Source organism: Cyanistes caeruleus, chromosome 8, assembly GCF_971803275.1.
Source record: "Cyanistes caeruleus chromosome 8, bCyaCae1.hap1.1, whole genome shotgun sequence".
In the NCBI taxonomy this organism is placed as follows: Eukaryota; Metazoa; Chordata; class Aves; order Passeriformes; family Paridae; genus Cyanistes; species Cyanistes caeruleus.
The window spans coordinates 30587735-30609896 of NC_141708.1; the positions used below are offsets into that span (position 1 = coordinate 30587735).

The 22162-nt window shown below is 37.2% G+C and overlaps 1 protein-coding gene across 2 annotated transcripts in view; it reads left to right on the forward strand.

The window, feature by feature from the left end:
• The window catches only part of LOC111931429 (receptor expression-enhancing protein 3), a 44239-nt gene that overhangs the window by 18338 nt on the left and 3739 nt on the right, over positions 1 to 22162 (forward strand). For both annotated transcript variants that reach the window (XM_086899821.1, XM_086899823.1), the window contains 6 exons: positions 4228 to 4300; positions 8671 to 8747; positions 9242 to 9362; positions 10660 to 10773; positions 17304 to 17451; positions 21282 to 21433. In XM_086899821.1, the coding sequence (XP_086755947.1) occupies positions 4228 to 4300; positions 8671 to 8747; positions 9242 to 9362; positions 10660 to 10773; positions 17304 to 17451; positions 21282 to 21433 (685 nt within the window). The remainder of the gene's footprint in view (positions 1 to 4227; positions 4301 to 8670; positions 8748 to 9241; positions 9363 to 10659; positions 10774 to 17303; positions 17452 to 21281; positions 21434 to 22162) is intronic.

Consider the following 22162-nt stretch of genomic DNA (forward strand, 5'->3'; position numbering starts at 1 on the left):
GATGTTTTGTTTTAATCATATCTACTGACTTCTAGTGAGTCAGTGGAGAAGTTTTAGTTGGAAAACACAGATTTTTCTAAGGCTTCCATTTTATAGCAATATTGAAAACGCTACTGAATTATTATATATTGGTTTATATATAATGATAACAATTTTACAGAATAATATAATAATGATATATTGTGGTGTTAACCACTCTGCACGCTGCAGTTTTAAAGTGTTTTCTGGAAAAATTCTTTAAAACAAAAAGTGGTTACTAAAATAGGTATTTTTTAACTCCTGATTTGACTAGTATTGAGTAACAGATTTTTTCTAGATGGGAAAAACTGGCTACATTTATTGTGTTTGTCTTATGCTTGTGTTCTTATTTAACTTGATGTCATCTTTAGTTTTATGTTAGTTATGTTTTAGTTTTAGTTTTAGACTTACTATTGCTGCAATAAGCTTTCTGCTTAACATCAGTTGTTTCCGAAGAAGTGTTCTCAAAATTGTTTTGTCCTTGTTTATGTTTATAGCATATTGAGATTGATATGTTTAGAGGATAATTACCATTTAAATTTAAAAGTATGTTGTTTTCTGTCTTTATAGAAGTGATGCTACATGACAGTAAAGTGAGTGGAAAAGTATAGCTGAAAAATCTCTAAAGTGAAAGACTCAAGCTGTTTCCCTTTCATATGCTTCATTGAGCACACATGAGCAGGCTACTAATAGTTATTTAAATATATTTGGAGTGGTATTTTTAGGATTAGGGAGAGGTGCATAGATGACCAATAACTGGTGGAGATGTGAGACAGTTGGTGGTGGTTATGGTACTCAGGAACCTCTTTTGTATCTTCTCTTTGAACAAATAATTTCCACCCTTATAAAGTTTGTTTTATGGTTTACAGGATTAACAAATGCTTTTCTTACCTCTGATACTTAATAGTTATAATTTCAGCCAGAACAAGGGAACGTGAGAGACATTAGAGCTGGTGTGTTACCTAACACCAGGTTTTCCACAGGGACAAAAATCAAAGGAAGTGCTGCTGTCTGCAGAATTTCAACAAAATGAAAGGTGTTTGGTCTCCTATTCCTTCTATTTCTGGATCTCATGTTATTTGGGTGAAGTGATATTTTTAACTTGTGTTGTCAGGCTTTTCTAATAGCTGGGAATAAAACCATTCAGGCTTTGCTTTTTAATTGTTGCTTTTCTCGGCCTTAGGTTAAAAGGTCTGAGGATTGCAGCAGAGCTGTATTTGGATAGGCTTCTACAGGTTACAACACAGTTGTTGATATTGTTGAGCTGGAATTCAGGTAGTCTAGACTCTATAAATAGGCCTTTCAACATCTTAAGTGTAGGTAAGTTTTGCTCCAGTGGAGTAGCAACTTGCCTTTCCTATATTAAACAGCTCCAGGGTCCATCTTCTGTTACATCCAGTGTAACATGAAATGTGGAATCCTGAACACCTGTATCCAGGTATGAAAGTGCCACTAATGTGCACCTGTTAATCCTCTTCCATATCAGCACTGGTTTGAGTGATCTGAAGTGACCATCCCTTCCCACTCCAGAGGGATCTAATCTTGTGGAGACCTGCTTGAAGTGCTCTTAGGCTCCTCTGTAGTACTAGCAGTTAACAACTCTGTTGGATGAGTAAAAGCCCAATACATGCCAGGATTGCACATGAGACTCAGAAGCTTTGTTCGAATCTCACCTTGTTTTGTGAAAGAGCTATATATGATTAACTAGCTTTAAGTCTTACTTATAATCATGTAGTGATTTTTTTTGGTTCTGTATTAAAATCCATTGTTTATCTTAGAGCCTTCTTTGCTGTTTAAGAAAATACAGGATTTTATTTGGGTTTTTTAATTTTTAAATTAAGAGGAAATTATGTATTATGGATGGCAATGTAGATGTGAAATTTATTTATTTGACTGTGCTCAACTTTGGGCTTCTAAATACCAGAAAGATGTTAATTTATTTGAGAAAGTTCAGTGGAGGCCATCAAAGTCATCAGCACATGACTTGTGATGAGTGCCTGAATGAACTGGGCTTGTTCAGCCATAAAAGGGAAGACTTTGAGGAGAACTGGTAGCAATTTCATGCAACTTCTTGGTGGTTAAGAGAGCCAGGCCCATTCTTTTGCTCTGCTGCTCACTCAAAAGATACAATAGTCATGAACTTCTGGTTCTGGCTGAATACAACTAAACTTTTGCTCAGAGGTTCATTCAGCATTGGAATAAGTTGCCCAGAGAGGATGTGGAATCTCTTTTGGAAGCCTCCAGAACCTGACTGGCTGAATCTTAAGAAGTCTGGTCCAAATCTGATGTTGACTTTGATTTGAGCAGGATGTTGGACTAGATGACTTTGCAAGACCCTTCAGAACATGAATGGTTCTGCAATTATGCTTCCATAATTTTATCAAGCTCTCTCACTTGAAGCATCTGCAGCTTAACTTTAGAACCTCTGAGTTCTAAAGAGCCAGTATCCCACTGAAAGAGGCTTCCTTCCAGGGGTAACTCTGTGCACTAAGAGTGGAGAAACAGTCTGTGTGGTGTCTGATATTGAAGGAAGTATTTAATATTTGTTTTTAGCAAGTCCATTTCCCCTCCACTTATGTACTATATATTAACTGTTGGAGATTAATTTAGTACTCTAAATTTGCTTCCTACCAAGCAGAAGACTTCTGCATACATACCAGAGTGATGCTTGGAAAATGGTGTATATCAAACTGGTTGAATCCAAACTTACATTGTTGTCTTGTACACTCACAAAGTCCTGTGGTAGTATCACGCAGTCTTCTGCAGTGGCTGTGTAGGTAGAACTACTTAAAGCTGCCTGGGGCAACAATAAAATACAAAATTTTGGTTATTTACTTTGGTAAATAACTTTGCCTTTGTCTAACTATGAGATGTTAAATTACTTTTAAGTTCTGAACTTTGAGGATTTTTGGATATCCCTACAAATGCAAATCTCTCCCATGTAACCACGTAGAGCAAGTTGTTACTGATGCAGTAGAGTGTAGCCAGACTTTTCTCTAAAGGCTGTTGCAGGCCAGGTGGAATTTAAAGGCAGGTGATTAGCTTAATTTTACAAAATGTAGTAAGGTGGTGAAACATAGCAATGGGGAACAAAGATGCACAGACCTCCTTGCTAGCTGTGAAGATCATTTATTGTAACAAACCGAGCCTTTTTATTACATGAAACTTAACCAAAACTAGTGTGCATTGGCTGCCTGCCAGTGCAGTGTCACTGTTCAGTGCATCCCTTTACCCACTCAGCTCTGATCGAGTGGTGTTCACATGCTTCCCCAACCAATCATTGCCTCACACACGAGGTGACTGTTAACCCAATCTCCAGCCATCTGGCCTGCAGCTGAACCCTTTCCCAGAGTGCTTTTTTGTGAAAAGAAGTGAACAGGATTTAGCAAAGCTTAGAAAGGTCGTAATTCTGTAAGGCTTTTCTTATTTCCCACAGTGAAATAGAAATACCGAGCTCTTGATTTATCAAGTAGTAGATGGTAACTACTGCTGTTCATTTTTCATAAAGGACTGTTCTAGTCTATGGCCAAGACTTTTACTAGAAAGTGATGTGTTGTAACAAAGTTGAGTTAGAGCAGATCTTCGTTCTGACTGTGCTCTCAGCATGGATTGCTTGGCACCCTCTCATCCTGCTCTGTATCTTGCTTTTCATGAATTTCAGCAGCAATTGGCTGTCTGAGCAAAAGTGGATTAATTCCTGATTTTCCTCCGCTTCTAAATGCTGCTGTTGCAGACTCCTAGCGAAAGGAGATGAAATGTTGTCAGTGTTGTCTTGAAATAAATTTCTGGTAGTCTGATAAAAGTAGATGATTGTGATAAACTACTGATAGGTTCAGAGGTTCTTCAAGTGTGATAGCACTGCCAGCACTATCTTCTGATGTCTTCTGGTGTTGAAAGGCTGTAGGACTGGTTTTCCCTGTAAATGAACCAGAACAACCAGTTTACATTATCTATTAGAAGCAGCCTTACAAAACAGCTTGTTGTCTTTAGGGCATACACCCTTTTCTGTTCATGTTGTTCTAGTTTTGCCTATAATGAAACTTCCTCCAAGGAACACATAACACTGATTCCCCCCCCCTCCCCCAATTTTTTTTTAATTGCTAGAGAACAGGATTTTTTGTATTAAGGTGACTGCATTGTTCTAATGATGTCACTGTTCTGTCATATACAGTGTAACAGATACTGAAGGCTGTTTCTGTTTTTCAATAGGCTGGTGTTTGGGATGCTGTATCCCGCATATTACTCATACAAAGCTGTGAAGACAAAAAATGTGAAGGAATATGTAAGTCTCATTCATTTTAATTGTTTAATTGCATGCCTCTGCTGACATAGATATGTGACATTTTCATTGTGTAATAAATCATGTGAAAGCTTGAATTGACTGTTTTACTGTTAGTTACAATGCTTGTGTGAATCTAGTGGCAATCCTCTGATTTTGTTTGGAAGGTTAAAGTTAAGGCATCTCATACATTACATAGTTTTGTGCTGAAACATGTTCAAGACACTATGCCGTATATAGATTTTTTTTTTTAAAGAGTATTTTTAGTGTAAACCTTAAAGTTTTGGTTCCATTTCAGCAAAGTATAAGAAATAATGCACTTTTAGGCAGGGGGTAGAATGAAAGTTTCCTAATTCTGCCAACACTTCAAGTATAAGTATTGACAAACTGATTCACTAGAATCAATTTTTCTTCAGTTACCACTAGAAGAGCAGCAGCTTAGTGTCATAGCTCAATAGGAGACTCAAAACCTACCTAAGAAAAGGGTAGTTCTTGTTAATCTATTATTCCTCAATGAGGAGAAAACATAACCGGGGAAGGAAAAGATTTGGTTAAGGTGGTGTGGAGAAAAGAGAGACGAAAGAAAAAGATGGAGAAAAACACAGTTATAGTTACTTCAGTTTTTAATTAAACTATTAAATTATTTACTTGTCAGTGTGAGCAATGAGGATAATCACGAGAATATTAACCAGGTGCAGTCACAAAGAGCTAGTCACTTAGTCACTGAGCTACTTCCTTATTTTAAGAGACAGCCTGACTTGATTTCAGCAACTAACCTGTCCTGAATCTTGCCCTTAACTTGGCTGCCTGTCTCAGGGTGGGGTCAGGGCCATCAGTTACTCTTAACTCAACCATAAGTTAACCATAGCTGTGGCCTAAGGCTGTTGTCTGATGTGTGATGTCTTAATTTTGTACTTCACTGTAGCTGTACAATGTGGTAGCTGTTGTTCCTCCCCTTGAATGTCTTAATTCAGTCTCATCACCCTATCAAGGCCTCAAAGAACATAGTATTTGTACTTCTGATTTCTGTGTACAAGCTGATTAGCGCTAAATTGTGAGATAGAGCTGGTGCCTGCCAGAGCTAAACTCATGGGAGAAAAAATTCATCAAAACTATGAGGTGAATTTTCTGTATCATGCTTGTATTACTCTGTCAGGAAACTCTATAATGCAAAGAATTTATAATCTACTTTTCTTCCTTGCGCCTTCAAAATGAATCCACAGGCTAAGTAGGGCATAGCAGTTTCCAACCAAAATAAAGGAAATCACTTTAATTTAAGAGGTTACCACTTCCTCTTGCACTATCTTTTCTAGAAAAAAGAGAAGTAATATTTTAGAATACTGAGAATTTTTTCTCACCTTAGCTGTCCAGTTAGCCATGACCTAAATGTCTTTCTTGGGCATCATTACTCAGGACCCCTGCTAGCAGGGCCTGGAATTATATTTTTTCAGCTCTTCTAGTGTGCCTGTGGTCTTTTGAATAGTTCCAGAACTTGCAGTCATATACAAAATACTCAGGGGAGGCAAAATGGGTAAGACCCATCACAGTGATTTTTTGATTAGCAGGGCATGACAGTGATTCATCAGTGAGTTATCATTCTGTTGCTGATTGGGTTGACTGTCCAGATAGGTCTTAGGGATGATCCATGGCTGTCGTCTTCCCAACTGGGTAATCTTCTTTCACAGTAAAGGTTTTAGATTTAAATGTGGCTTTCCAAATGGCACAAGTCTGCCGCCACTCACATTATGGTCCAAGCACAACTTCCTTTCCAGGGTTTTGTGTGGCTCAGAAGCCATCTATGTTTGTTGCTGAATTGATAAGAGCTTTGTAACAGTAAAATATTTTACCCAGCCACTATTTCCACCACTAAAAACCAACCAAACAAAAAGAATAGCCATCTTGACTTGTTGTGTAGGTCATGATGCAGCAAATTGGTGAAAGATTATTTCGGGAGCGAAAAAAGGTGTTGTGCTGCTTATGGTAATTTAAAAAACTTACAGACTTCAGTGCTAAAAATTAGAATCTGGGCCTTTGAGGAGATTTATTTGTTCTTGCAATTATCCTGGTTTAATGGAGTTGACTAAGATATTTGAGATGTTTTTTCACTCTATTGCACCAAAGCACTTGAAATAAGCATCTGAAATGTAGTTTATATGTCTGAACAGACCAGCCTCTTCAAATACTGGCTTCAAAATTCTGACCTGAAAGAATGTGCTTCAGACAAAACCAACAAAGATGAGCTTAACACTTGGATGCTAGGAAAAAAACCCTCAACTAAACAAATCTGTATTCACTTTTTTTAACATGAAAAATAAAACTTGGTTGAAGATTCTGTTACTTAAAGTAGGTGATAGTGTTCAGTAGTGTGAAATCTGACCTTCAATTTTTCATGTCCTTTTCTCTTTTTTTCTGGTATGAAAACCCCTCTAAGTCACACATGTTCATTTGTTACATCATTGATACTTGTGGTACCTACTGCATTAGTTACTGCATACTAGAATATGATTTGTGGTTTATAGAATCTTTGCCCAGTCCTCAGGAGGTCTCCTGGCAGATCTCATGTGCCCTCCTGCAAGACATTTTTACTGTTCCTAGAAGCCCAGGAGAAATTCCACTTACACTGTTCTTAATTGGATTAATAGATGTTGATTAAAGAAGGAACAACCTAGATAAATTATATTGGGGAAAAATACAGTCTTGGAAGGATTCTTAAAGGTTGCATTGCATTCTGCTTAAGTTGATGGGGCAAGGTTAGATTTGATTTTCATTCAGGTGTTGACTCTGGTTCATGGAAGGGTCACCAGTCTAAATATCACATGGCCTGTCAGCAATGACTTCAGCTGTTGTGTACATTTGTCGTTGTTTATTCAACCCTAAAATATCTAAATCCTCTGAGAAATTGAAGAATGTTATCACATGACTGAGTTTCTTGTCAAACTGAAACACAGAAAAGCATTTAAGATAAATGGGTCTCAAGTTCTGACAGAGGAAGTGGTTTTAAACGATAATGCACATCCATGAAATAGGCAGCAGTGTATCATTAGGTTTTGAGTAGTTACTTAAGTCCACTAGAAATAAGATTGTTTTAAAAGGGAAGATTAAATCTGAGCCACATCCTCTGTGGGAAGGTGTGTATGTATGAGTATATATATATATATATATACACCTTCAAAGGAATATATATATATATATATATATATAAGGAAAATATAGGTGTGTATGTATGTGTGTATATATATATATATACACACACACCTTCAAAGGAATATATATATATCCTCCCTTTGAAAGAGAGTACCATGAATTTAGGGCTCAAACTAGTCTCTAACTCTTGTGGTGGTTTTGTTTTACTGTTTGCTGGTTTGGTTTTTTGGGGGGGTTGTTTGTTTCTAAATGGTTCTGTATTGTTGCGGGGTATTTTCCTAGGAATTTAAAGAACATGTGGATGTTCAGTTTGTACAAATAACCAGTGGTGGTTTGCAGTGACCCATTTTGGAAATACATAGCATTTGGCATCTCATAGCTTAGGGAGGACAAATGCATAGGAACTATTTCTGTAGTATTTATTCTGAAACATGTAATCAGCTTATGCAACCAAATTTGAAAAAATGCTCAAGAAAAAGGAGTGATTATCTTACTTGTTATAAAACAAATTATACTATTTTAAGAACTTTAAGTCTGATTTCAAAGCAATGATATATAGTATAAGCCATAAACAAAAATAGGTTTCTACCTGTAAATCCCTGAAGCATTAACACATAAACTTTTTAATTAACAAGAATTTTGTAGTTCTTGGCATATAAATAGAATTAAAATCTCCATGCAAATGCTCTTTATGTTGCCTTGCCTCCGTGTTAATACCATACCAGTAATCACACATGTGGAATGTAATGGTAATGTGAAGCTGAATAACACATACTGTGAAATGAAAGCAAGGGATGCTTCACTAATGCTGACTTTCGTGTGCATGGTATGAACATATGGTTGAGTGTGGAAGAGAATGAAATATATGTTAGTGTCATGGTGGGATTTGTTTTCCATACTTAGGATAATCTACTGATCTCGCACTGGTTTTTTTATATCGCTAAAGGTTTGTAGAGAGAATCAAATCTGTGAAATCAGCCTATGTGAGGTTGTGATCCTGGTGACACAGCCATTTCACTGAGCTTGTTGCAGCTGCCACCAATTCTACTTATGAACAGAAATCTTTTGGAATCTTCACCTGATCATTTCACCTGATACCTGGTTTATGAAGACTGAGATACTGTTGAATGTCTTGCTGTGCTAACTCTGAAAAAACTGTATTGTGTATAGTATATTATGTCTAAAAGTGAAATTAAAGCTCTTAGTGAAGATGCTATTTTAATTTTCAGGTTCGCTGGATGATGTACTGGATTGTGTTTGCTCTTTATACAGTTACTGAAACGATAACTGACCTAACAGTCTCTTGGTAAGACCCTGCTTTTTATGAACTGTAGAGGAAACTATATTTGTTTCTGATGTTTTTTGAGTTGTATTGATTTATTTTATATAAAGAAGTCATGTTAGTTTAATAGCCCATTTTACAGGAAAAGATCTTGGTGCATAGATGAACCGCATCTGCTTTCAAATTTGCTATACACTGTTACTTGAAGTAGGGATTATAACATTTCTAGCTCCACTGTAGAAACTGAATACGAGAATGAAACTCTTAAAAGGATGGCCTAGAATTTCTCTGTGTAGGAATATATAATGAAAAACAAGCATATTAACTGTTTTGATTGCTTAAATGACAGTCCATAAATCCGTAACTCATTTAATTTTTGTCTGATGTAACTTCTTGTATTTGAAGATTCCTAAATGCTAATATAATGGTGTTTTTTTAATAGATCTCTTTATAAAGATTAGTACTGTGCATTTTCTACTGCAGTTGTTGATTTTGTGCAACCTTTAACTTGTCTGTAGGTTTCCACTGTACTATGAATTGAAGATAGCTTTTGTTATCTGGCTCCTTTCCCCATATACTAGAGGGGCAAGTTTAATCTACAGAAAATTCCTCCACCCACTGCTTTCTTCTAAAGAAAGGGTAAGAAATAACTTCTCAGATTTCTAATGCCTAATATGGAAACAACATATGCTGAAATAAAAGCTGTTGCTAGATACAGTATAAGAGCAGAGCAGCTTGTTACTGTCTTGCCAGGCAGCATGAATTTGGACTAGCGGAAGCAAGTGCACATAATTGTCCATGTCTATGCTTTTGTTTAACTTGCCTGAGCAGACCAGGTCCTTCTTCCTATTAACATGAGAGTTTCGTGTTCCCTGCTCTACTTGATGCACTCTGAGGAGCCCAGTTAAGTGGAAGTGATGCAGTTTAACTTTCTACTGCAAGCATGTGAATGTATGAACACAGCTTTACTAAAAGCTGTTAATGTTAACATTTTTTTCTAGCATAAATGAGGAATAACACTTCTCAGGATGATAGACATCAATGACTTTTTTTGGTTTGCAAACTGACAAGAGGAGAGACTTGTTTAAAGGGTAAACCAGTCTGCAGCAGTAAATACCCAAACATAAAAATAGCCAGAAGATGGTTTGCTTTAATCAAAGTATGACAGGGACACAGCTCTGCTTAGCTCTTTTTCAGCATCCTGTTTGGATGAGGGGAAAGAGCAATTAGCAAAGGTCTGAAGACAAGCACTGAGAAACCTCACACTACGGAAAATAGCATTCCTGAAGGTCGGTACTAGGCTTGGCCTTTATTAGGTAAAGCAGGTAGTAAGATTGTCACTGATAGGAACAGAGCAAGTATCTTGACATTCTGAATGTTGTGCAATAAACAACTTGCAACTTTGTGAGCTAGAGGGATACTTCCCTGTACTCTGCAAACTATTGGGAAGTACCTTGCAGTCTTTATCTTCAACTCCAGGCATTTACCAGAGCTGGAGATAAATGTCGTAACTGTTTTGTCCTTGGTACTTAACTATTTCAAAGCTGTGGTTTTGGAAGTTCTTTGCAAGTTGACTCTACCTTTCTAGGGAGCTGACTGAGTTCTTCATGTAAGATGATGTTATTTCTTGAAATGCATGATATTTCTTGAAAAACTTCTGTCCAGCAAGTTAAGCTTACACTCTCTAAGGAACATTTTGCAATGTTTCTGAGCTGTACTGAAGTGATGTACTTTATCTTCTTGTTTGAGCACATATAATAATTTTTTAAATGAGAGAGTTGTAATGATTAAAACACCTGTATACAAAGATATATCCCATTAAATATTTTCTCAAATATTTTTTCTGTCTTCCTTTACTGATGGGAAAATAATACTGTGGGGTAACTTTGCTCTCTTATGAACAGCCCTCTAAAATTTAAATACGTTTTTCTTTTAGGAGATTGATGAGTACATTGTCCAAGCCAAAGAAAGAGGCTATGAGACCATGGTGAATTTTGGAAGGCAGGGGTTGAATTTGGCAGCAACTGCTGCAGTGACAGCAGCTGTAAAGGTAAGTTTCTGCTTGCATTAATTGCTTTTGAGCTTGATATCAAACAGTGTCATTGCACTGGGGATTTACCACTCTTATATAAAAAAGATAAATTCTGCAAGTGTATTGAAATCCTGGGACACAATTAAAGGCTTGCAGCCCTCTTCTCATAGTACGTTTGTTGTTTTTTTGTTTAAGATGGCTTGCAGTTATTTCTTGGATTATGAGGATCGGTTTACTCTAAATTCAAAAGTTACCATTCAGTTTTCTGTGCAGGCTTTTAACATAGATGTCCATTGTTTCTTTTCTGTATGTGTTGTGCTTTCTTACTGATAAACAAACTTTTTAAAGGACTTCTGGCTTTTCTGCTGTTTTTCTCCAATCAACCTGAGGTAATGCCACATAATGAATTTAGGCATGAAGGACTACTACCATGGATAAAAATTATCTTGACACAATTAACCTGTTTGCAACTTGAGTGAATTATTAAATTATTATGCTAAGCATAAGCCTGCCTATTGGTGTTTAGAATATGTTTGCTTTGCCATGGATTTGCCATTAAATTATGAAGTAATCTGTCATTTTTCCTAGATTACCTTCCCGCAAAAATTCACTACCTTTAATATTTCAGAGGGCTCTGGGTCTAGAAAGACAAAATACAGGCTAATATGCAAGATTGTAACCAATTTGTGCACCACTGAAAGTAATATAGTTCAGACAATGTGTATCCTACCTAATAGTAATTCAAACCAAAACACACACACACACACACAAAAAAAATAAAAAAATAAAAAAATAAAAGGTATAGAGAGAAAAAGTTGTATGTCCAAGTGAAATCACATGTTTAAGGCAATCATGATTAATTTCTTCCTGGGAATAAATGGAACCATTGTGCTCATAGTAACAGCACTGAAAACCTGAACACTGTCTGTGGATAGCAGAAAACAACAAAGAGATCCCTGGCTGTCAAAGTCGAGTATGTACAGCTGGCATTAACTTAAATGTCTGGGCTTCTATGAACTTTCTGCATTATAAATAAAAGACATTCCTAAAAACTACACTTTTACATGCTACCTTAAAAAGCTTTGGAAAAGCAGTCATGTATATCTTGTTTGTTCATTTTCTCTGTTCTTAAAGATGCATGTGGGTGGTATAGCATTGTAACTTTTTGTTTTAAAATATGGTCATAATGAGCCTAAAATACCGAGAAAGTGATTGCATTTGATCACTGTGGGTTTCTTCTTCATATTCAAATTCTTAATAATGCCTTAAGACATGAAATAATTTAGAATGCAATAGAATGCACCTCCAAAGGAATTAAAGTATCCAGAGTGAAAATAGGTTATTTAAACAAGCCAAGGAAAACCAACAAACACCCAAAGTGCTCTATGGGGAAATAAAGTTTAATTGCTAAATGCTAAAATGCAAGTTCTTTGCATTACAAATTTATTACAAGAAGTGCCTGTAAGGATTCCTATGATTTGTGTGTGTTCTTCATGTTTGGCTATGGTTGGATATTTCTTTGTTAACTTTTAGGGTGTAACTGAAGTACTGTAAAATAAATAACACCAATATCTCCTCAATTTTTTCTGAAATAATGAATAACTTTTCCTGAAATGTCTATGTTTAGACTTCATTGCTATTCAGCTGTGACTGGCAAGATGCATGCTCTTTTTGTTAAAACTTGTTAAACACGCTCATGAATATTTGTGCAGAATTAGTTCAATGCAGATCAGATGCTTGGGAAAAAAAACTGCCACAATACCAAGACCTAAAATAGGCACGATTTTTAAACAGATGAAAGAGAAGACTCACTGAAAAAAAAGAAATAAAATCTTTATTTTGGCATGTTAAGCCTCGCATGTTTGTCATTCCAAAATGCTGAGCACGCCTGCTTCATGCAAGCAAATGGACACAATGCATGCGTTCTTGATTTTGTTCCCTGTTTTTCAAGAGTTAACTGCTGCCTCTAGCAGGTGAAATTATTATCCCTTCACCAAGAGCTGGTGGAGCATGCTATATGATTTCAGGAATTGAATTGAAGTAGTGGGATCAGGACACACTTTCATCGCTATTCTTTTTTTTTTTTTTTTTAAATAGAGCACACATGCTTATTCTGACATAGCAGATCTCGAATTAGGAGAGGGGGAGAGGCTAAACATGTGCAAGATTAAACCTATGTCAAAAGACACTAAAGTGTCCAAGAAAACTGCTTATAGTGACTTCAGGAGGGTGTTAAAAATGGCTTGGAAACTTGCTGAAATATTTTGAATATCAAATGTGGGAGAGAGTGATTTTCTTCAAGGGTTGTCAAAGAAATAGGGGATTACCATTAAAAGGCTTGCTGGCTCTGTTAGGGAGGTTGGAGCAGCCAGCCAGATGAGTCTACTGAAATTTGACATAGATTTAAACCCTCTCCCCTATAGTTAAATTTAAATGTATTTGGCAAGAGTATTGACTTATAGCTTACATTCTCATGCTGTATTTTTAGCTGGTACTAGTTAGCCGCTGGTCATATAAAATGTAGTGTTTCAAAACCTACTAAATACATTAGCAAAATAGTGTTAAATAAGCATGTCAGAAAACAAATCTTTGTGAAATCCTGATTTCAGGAAATTTAGAGATGATAGTCTGTGCTGAATTTGTATATAAGGAAATTTTTATTAGTTAAGGAATCAAAAACAAGATACCTCAATAGCTCAGTTGTTTATGGATTTGGGGGAATTATATTCACAGCGCTTAGGTTCCAGTGCTACATCTCACACTTGGATACATCTCATACTCCTCTGTTTTTCAGGTCTTCTGAGATGATGGTTACCTCTGTGTTTCAATTTCTGCCAACCCATGCATTCAGATTTCTTGAGCTACTAGTGAAATCTGGTGTCTTTATCATTATGAGCAGGGGGACTGCTAATTAAGCTGCGAAATACTCTGGGGGTATTTCACAGCTTATGGAGTTACACAAATAGTGTTAATTTGTAAAGTGTTATTGGTGATGATAATATGTTTTGAGGGTTGTGTTTTCTGAATGTGTTCTAGTCATCCTGAATCTGCTGCCCTTTTGCTAATTGAGTATTATTCTCCTGGCCTTGCTCACACTTCCCCTTGTTCCCACTCAGGACATGGCAGAGGAAGGAGGTATCTTGCAGCCAGCTGTGGCACACAGCCAGTATCACTATGGGGAGCAGTACTGCTTTCATCCTCCTCCCTGCTGGGACAGCCTGTCATGCTGCAGAGGTCATTCACGGGACAGGAGTCCCTCTCCAGGCTGAGAGGGAACAGAAGTCATTCCCTGTCAGCTTGGATTGGATCAGGGAGAGAACAGCTGAGAATGTGGGTACTGCATGCTGTAGAGTCCATTGAGAACTTGTCCAAGGGAGGTAGGCAGCTTCTGTCAGTGATCCTAGCCAGTGGGGGGTGCAAGTCCAATTTAAAGAACAAAGAGTCCCTGAGGCAGACAAAGTGGTGTTTGTTACTTCCCTGGGTTAAGCATACAGACTGTAAAAGCACATGCTCAATAACAGAATAGAAAATGGAATTTCATTTATGAGGGTCAGCTGATGAGACTGCATACTAATAACATACCAGAGGCTGAGTAGTCTTGAAAGGAGACCCTTAAATAGGCTTGATTTATTTTTAAAAATTGATTTAAAAACATATTATGACTTTAATTGGTCACATTGGTCACTGTTAATGAATGTGGACTCCAAAAAATGGTTAGTATGTTTTAGGAAATGCTATTGAATAATGAAGAAAAATCATTCTCAAAGACTTGCATTTTGTTTAAGAGAACACACAGACTTCACAGTTCATCCCTCTTCAGTGTTTGCATACATAGAAATTTTAGTGCTAAGTTGTGTGACTTTTTTTAAAATTTTTTTTTCTTCCCCTGGCATTGTAAATATATGTGTCTCAATCTTTTGTGCTGTAATTTAGTCACCAGCCTCTGGCCTGAGTGCAACCTAATGTATACCTTCCTTACTGGCAGGAACTGTCAGTATAACAGGCAGTATTACAGCAGTGGTAACTGCTCTGCCATCTTCTCCTGAGCAGCATCTTGGAGCGTGTATATCTGGGGAGAGCTGGCAGCTTCTGCCATATCCATGGCATGGGAGTGGAAGCAGGAGGTCCTCTTCAGCTCCACCTACAACTGAATTTCAGTTTTTAGGGCAAACATGTTGCTTTCAAGCTGTAACTCTGACCTTTCAAACAAAATATCAAAGCTCTTAAAGCATTATTTTATATGTGAATGTTACTCTCACATTTCCTGCAGTGGAGAACATTTAATCACACATTTCCTGCAGTAGGAAAGAATTTAATATTTTTCAGCCAGACTTTTATCCTAAGCTGATAGTAATCCAGATCTTCACAGAATGCTTTGCTTCAGCAGAAAGCAATTAACAGCTGCTTTTGGGCATGGGGGTGGAAGAATCTTAAGTCTTACATGCAGTGTGAGCACAGTGATATGTACACTCCCACAGAACACCTTGAATTTGTCCTTCAGTCTATGCAGTGGAGTTAAAGTAGATATCAATCTTGATTTGGCTAGACTGGATGTTCCCAGGGGTGGGATAGAGACTGGAGGCACTGTAGGGAGTATCTACATAGGGTTAATATGTGTGATGGGGACTGTCCAGTTGTTGTGCACCTCCCATTCCTACTGTGACTCTCAGGCATGTGTACTGCATCTTTATTTGTATACATATCCTTTCAAACTTCTCAATGTTTTCTGTGTGTAACTGTGTGTAACTTGAGTAAAACTTTCCATCTTGGCAAGTAGTTCTGATATGAAGGGCCCATTTACGTCCTCTCTGAGGCGCCACAGGAGCTCCAGCTCAACCATGCAGTTTGGTTAAGGGCACAATGTTATTTTATGGCACATACTTGACTTTTTTTTTCCCTTTGAAAAACAAAATTCTGTATCCAAAAGATTCACTGGAAAATAGGGTTGAATGTTCCTAGCTTGGATCTAGTCCTTTATCTACAGTGGAATAAGAAATACAGGCTTGTAATGTGAATTCTTAATATTTTAGTTGTTATAATCTTAATTGCACCAGTCTACAATTTCCAAATGTCTTTTTGTAGTATATCACATGATGAATGAACTTTCTGGGCAACTAAACAAGTGTCTTTTTATACTTCTGCTGCTGGCCAAAACTAGCTTCTGTCACTATTTTAAGTAGACTCTTCACATTTGGTGAGTGGAATTGTGCTGAATTTGTATGGATTCTGCTGTGAACCAACTAGGCCCATTTTACATATTCACCAGCATTCAGTGACTGAGACTTAAGTCCTCTTCAAGCATTGGACATGGACTGATGAACAGTCTTTATGCTATAGCAGAGTAATGTATATACTGTAAGCTGTTACTTGTCAAAAGAAGCAGTTCTTTCTCCAGTCCTCTTCTCCATGTCCTAGCAGCTGATAAAGTATAGCTGGTTCCTGATGTATTTTACTTGAAATGCTTTTCAGTGCAAGAAGTGGAGTAGTGGAAGGGCAGGATTTTTTCTGCCTTAGGAGGAACCTTAGGAGACCTGTCTTAAGCCATTTTGGGGAAATAAATTTGACTTCAGAATTTCTATAACCTGTAATACAGACACTGTACAGCGTTCATAGTGCATTTTTAACTCAAAGGCAAGCTGTACTTAAGTTTTTGAGAACTGAGTAATCATACTGAGAACTGAGTAATCATACAAGTTTGTAGAAAGGGAGAGAAAAGTTAAGGCTCCTACTTCTCTCACAAGAAACCTTTTCTTTGTTATTGTTTGGTGACAATGTATGAATGGTGGAGTAAGAATTATAATAGGTTTCTTGTGCTTAAATAGCACTCTGTTCACTAAGGTAATTTTATATACTGTACTAATAGCTAGTCATTAGAAAATTAAAATTAGGTTTCAGCCACTTTTCCCTCCTGCCCTTTGGTACCCAAGCAAACTTAAATAGCTTTCATTCAATTGTCTCTTCACTTTACATGGCTATTCTTAGCATGGAATAATTCAGTATGCTGGTCTACCAATGGCAAACAGTTGTTGTCATAAGTGCGGGAACAAATGGCTGTGGCCAGCAACACCAGAATTGCCTTCTGCTGGTGCTGTTGCAGAAAAAGTTGTATGGAATTGTACCCAGGTTTCTGCTCCTGCTAGCTAACATGCTGATCAAACAAAGAATTTTACTTAAAATCTTCATTTGTAAGAATGAAATTAACTATTTTAACACTTGCTTGAAGTGGAATTCATGCACAGGCTTGTTAACCTTTCCCTAAAATGGTTATTTTTTGCCTTATGCCAGAGAGGGAAGAATTTGGTGTTATTTTAACATGACTTTGAGTACTTTACTCGTGGTAAAGCTTGTGTAACTTTGTCATCTGCAAGCAATGTACAGTTAAGCATGGGTAAAAGTAATACCTAAATCAGATGTAAAGCAGCTGCATGTGTATGTTCAATGTATTTTGTTGTACAGCAAGGAAGCATGGGCTTAAACATCTTAACCCAAGCTGAGCAGCAAAGTTAAACCTCTGCCTGGTTTCCGAAGATACTGTTGTTGTATTTCAGAGCCAAGGTGCAATAACTGAGAAACTGAGAAGTTTCAGTATGCATGATTTGACTACTATACAAGGAGATGAATCTGTTGGACAGAGATCTTATCAGACATTGCCAGAAGCTAAAAAGAAAACCAGAGCCTCTGCAAGTGAATCTTCAGGTATGTATCTTTTCTTTTCCCTGCCTAAAAGAACAATTCACCCAAAGCAAAAGTGGAAGAGCAGAAATACATTTACCCTGTTTCTAAACGGAAAAGGCCTCAAAGAACTCCAGTAGACTTAAACAGAGTACACTCAAAGTAAATTATGGCAGTTCAATTCTTCCTGAATTACTTTCTTCTCTCATCCACTCCCAGTGTAATCATACTGTATTCATTACTCCTGTCATTGCCAATTGGCAACAAGAACTTATTACCAAAGTAAAACTTAATTGGAAGTCAAACGTTATATGATTAAGTAGTGTTTCTGTGACAAATGTAAAAGAAGTTAAACATGAAAACATATGGAAGCTCAGTAAATAAAAGAGAAAATTAATAGAAATTACTTCACCAGGTGTCCTGGGGTGACTTTATGATACTAGTATTCCCAGTCTCCTGCTTTATATATATATATCTGTTAAGTTCTTCACCTTTAATATTAGCTTTGAGAGCTAGGGAAGTTAAAACTGCTGGAGGCTGATGGGAGTTTTTTCTCCGACCAATAACTAGCTATTTCTGAGAACTGACAGTGGTTTTGACCATTGAAAAGTGAGATCAACCTGTGAACACCTACCTTAAGATGTAAGGCAGAGAATTTCTTGTTTTCTTTGGTTTCTGACTTTTGAAGAGGTAACAGGTTCCAGCTCAGCCTCCTCCTCCCCCACAGCAGGCCAGACAAGGCCACGGAGGGGAGTGGCGGGGAGGTGAGCAGGCCCAGGCTGGGTCAGGCCAGTTCCCCCGGCTCGGCTGCAGTTTCTGCCACTGTTGAGTTTTACCAGAGACTGCCAAGTAAGGAGAGGCCATCGCAGACAGCTCTAGCCGCCGCTCTGGCAGAGATAACAGAACCACCTACCAGGCCTGGGCAAAATTTTAACCCTTTCAATACCCAGATGAGACTTGCAGATTAATCCTTTTTTCCAGAGAGAGAAAGTGATCAGCATGTAAAAGAGACCCTATAAACTATCAAAGATAGTGAAGAAAGGAATTAAGCCTCAGAGGAGGTAGAGAAAGAAGAAGATGCTTTAATAAGCTGAAATATTTTTCTGTTAAAGCTATGGAGATGAACAGTAGTGTTCTGAAAAAAACTCCTTTAATTCATGACAGTATATTGGGAGGAATGGAGTGTTTCAAAGTGAGGATTTTGAGCAAATGGTGAAGTGGTTGTGGTACTGTGAGATGCTGGAACAGAGGGGGAGAAGTAATAGTTGAAGATTTGCAGCCTTTAAGAGGCAAAGAGAACACTTCTGTTTCCAGAGTAGCTCACAGAGACAGATGAAGAGAACTTTTGCCTTTGAATAACTCATCCTTAAAAATGACATCCCTAGACTCATTTGACGCATAACACACCTCAGAGTGATGTGAAACGAGAGAACCGATGGCAGAATTTCCAGGCAGCTGGCATCAGATAAATAAAAAGCTATAAAAGAAATAGTTTTCTTGTGAGAAACTCCATAGATAGCAGAAGAAGACTTCTGTTTCTCTACAAAGACTGATGAAAAAACTCTAGCAAGAATTGGGACTGTTTTAAACAAAAGAGTTTTTTTGTCTCTATGTTGTCATGTGAAGAAGGGAATGGTTGGGTAGTGAGGCAGAAAAGGGTTGTTCTGGAGGTTTTATTCTGGTTTCTTATTCTTGTAGTTTTTGTTAATAAACTTTCTTTATTCCTTTTAAGTTTTAAGCCTGTTTTGCTCTTGTTCTAATCCACATCTCACAGCAAGAAATAAGTAAGTTTTCTAGTGATTTTTCAGTTACTGCTTTAAAACCACAACACCAGGTTTGTAGTAATAGATCAAAATGTAAAATTGTATATGGTGATACGAATAATAAAGGCATCAAGTTGTCATAATAGACTGATGTCTATTAACACTCAGAAGATGGTGTGTGGTGATCAATATATGGTTTTGTTGAAAGATAGTATTATTTCATTATTATGTTACATATACTGTTATTGTCATCATCACTTTGCCCTTGAGCTTGTGATGCTTGAAGGAAGGTTTTGCTGAAGGTCTGCTAACTACGTAATTTTTAAATAGCAAGACTGTGATGTATAGGAACTGCTGTTTCCCACAAAAGAAGTGGGTCTGGGCTATTTCTTTTCACCTAAGACTGTCATTCCTTCTCATCCCTCCATTTTGGGGAGGGATAGCATTTGTGGGGTCCAAGGAATTTCATGAATAGTGTGCTAGCCCATTCTAAGGAATAGGTGACCAGCTGAAGGGACCTAATCTGAATTGGAGTTTCCAGAAGGTATCCTGTGCAGGGCAGTGTGAACTGGAGCCTCTGGCTGGAGGGAAAGCCAAGAATTCACAAAGAGCTGCACTAGAGATAATGTCACTGCAGCTGTTGTGCAGGATCTGTTCCTCAGTAAGAGAGCATTATTTACCTATCTGAAATAGCTTAAAAATGCTCTAATTTTTTTTAAAAAATTCTTCAGTTTATACTATATAAATAATCACCGATTGTGAGATTCAATCTCAAATGTCAAAAAGCTTTCTTACAGCTAGTTGAACTTAATTAATTTTTTCTGGTCCTGGTCTCATCTAGCATACACCTCTCATGTTTTCTTTGAATTTTCTTCAGCATTAGGAACTTAAAAAAGATCAAAAGTACACATAGATTTAGGAACACTGTGTAGCAATATTCTCTTGTGCTGAGCTGGATCTTATTTTTTGTCTGGGCCAGGAGTTCTGTGCAAATTGATTTAAAAGGCCTAGTTGTAGGATGTGGATTGTAGGATGATGCTGAGCTGGCAGTGCTCTTGCTGTGAAAAAGGCAGATGGGATGCCGATGCATCAGGTATTACAAATGCAGATAAAAAAGTATTGGTGTCACTGCAAACACTGCTACTCTGAAACAGAGAAAGAGATGTGATTCAAATCTTCTGTATTGAAAAAGATTAATTGAAACTGTACTGGAAGCAGAGACATGTTGCCTTTAAAATGGCAGAAGAGAATGACCGAATGTTTGTCTCAAGTAGCTGTGGAATGGATGATGTGATTCTAATTTCTAGGGAAAAAAATTGATGAAAAAAATTAGATAAGCCTAAATAAAATATTGGCCTAAGATAAAATGTACACAGGTCATTGATAAAATTTGGTTTAGAGTCTAAAAGGTGTTCCTGAGTGTTACAGCCAGTAGATTCTGGGATAAAAGGAGTGTTCAGTGGAGGAAGGAATCAGACTGGATTTGGTAGCTTTGCGATAGGTCTGTGGTGGAGATTCGGGACTGTTGGACCCCAAGGAGCTTTCGGAGTGTATTTTTAAGCAGTTAGTGCCCTCTAGTGAGAGTCTTAGGTAATAATCTTGGTCCTGGTTTTGTAGTATGTTAACAACTCTTAACAGTACTTTGGTGTGTTACCGAAATGAAAGAAACTTTGGTATTAAAAATGCAGGAGGATGAGTGTATGAAGAAAGATTCTATGAATGCAAGTCATCAAATGGTTTGTATTGGGAGGGATCTTTAAAGGTTTATTATAAGTGTAACCACCTTCTCATGTGGATTGTGTCCTAAAATCTTATGTACTTCTTTAGACGATCACTAAAGTTTTTGCAGTTCAGTGTAAAGCAGAAGATGTCAGCAAAATTGTGATTCCAGTCTTGACAACTGAAGAAGCACTGCATTACATACCTGTGGAACCAAGTGGCAGGATTAGAAGTACCAAACTCATGGCAAAGTAGATGTTTCTGTTTTGAAATAAGCACATCATCTAAAAGCATAAATCAAGGTAAAAATCACTGCTTTCTTAGAAGTCAAAAAGTTACAGCTACTATTTTTTAAATATTTTTTTTCTAAAGGTTACAAAACCCCACTGGAAAAAAATCCTGGAGATGATAAAACAGATGAAGAGATGGAGGGGACACATTCTGAGGATGAAATGTTTGCTCAGAGAGGCCTTCGCAGAACTCAGAGTATGAAGTCTGTGAAAACTATTAAAGGCCGTAAAGAGGCAAGTATAATCCTGGTTAATTGAGTTTGTTCTTTCAGTGTATATTGGCATATTCATAGTGCAGAAATTTATTTTTATTTTTAATATTGGAGAAGTTGTCAACAATAACTGGGTTCCAGAATGCTAAATGGGGAAGAAAGCATGTGACAACAATATTTAAGTTTGGAGCTTTTGTAGTTTGGAGTGTTTAGGGGAAATATATGTATGAAATTAATGAAGCAAGGAGCAAGGGAGAGGAGACGAAACAGACTGTATTTGAAATGCTAATTTTGGCACCACCAAGCCTAATTTCAGGAAGTGTTCGCCTTGAAAGAGGGGTATGGATAACAATAATATTATCTGTGTGTTGTGCACACTTAAACATCTGCTGTTTAATAGATAAAGAATATTCAGAATTTTTTAGTTGCCATAGACAAACAGCCTGACTCTTTGTGATCTACAAAGAGAAGATCCTAGTTAGCATCCTAGTGCATGCATCACAAAATTTAAAGATACTCCAGTATAAATCTCTGTGAAGTCTCATAAAAGTTTTTGGGTCATTCCAGGAAAACAATTGATACTTACTCTTCTTGCCCAATTCTGTTGAAACTTTATCTTATTCAGTCATAGGCAGATTCTCTTAGTGAAACTGGGTGTCCAAAGCACATTGGAAGACATTTGCTAAATAGGATTAGTGGGGAGGTGAATCATATTTCCATTTCATGTGACTTAGTACTTCATTATAATTTT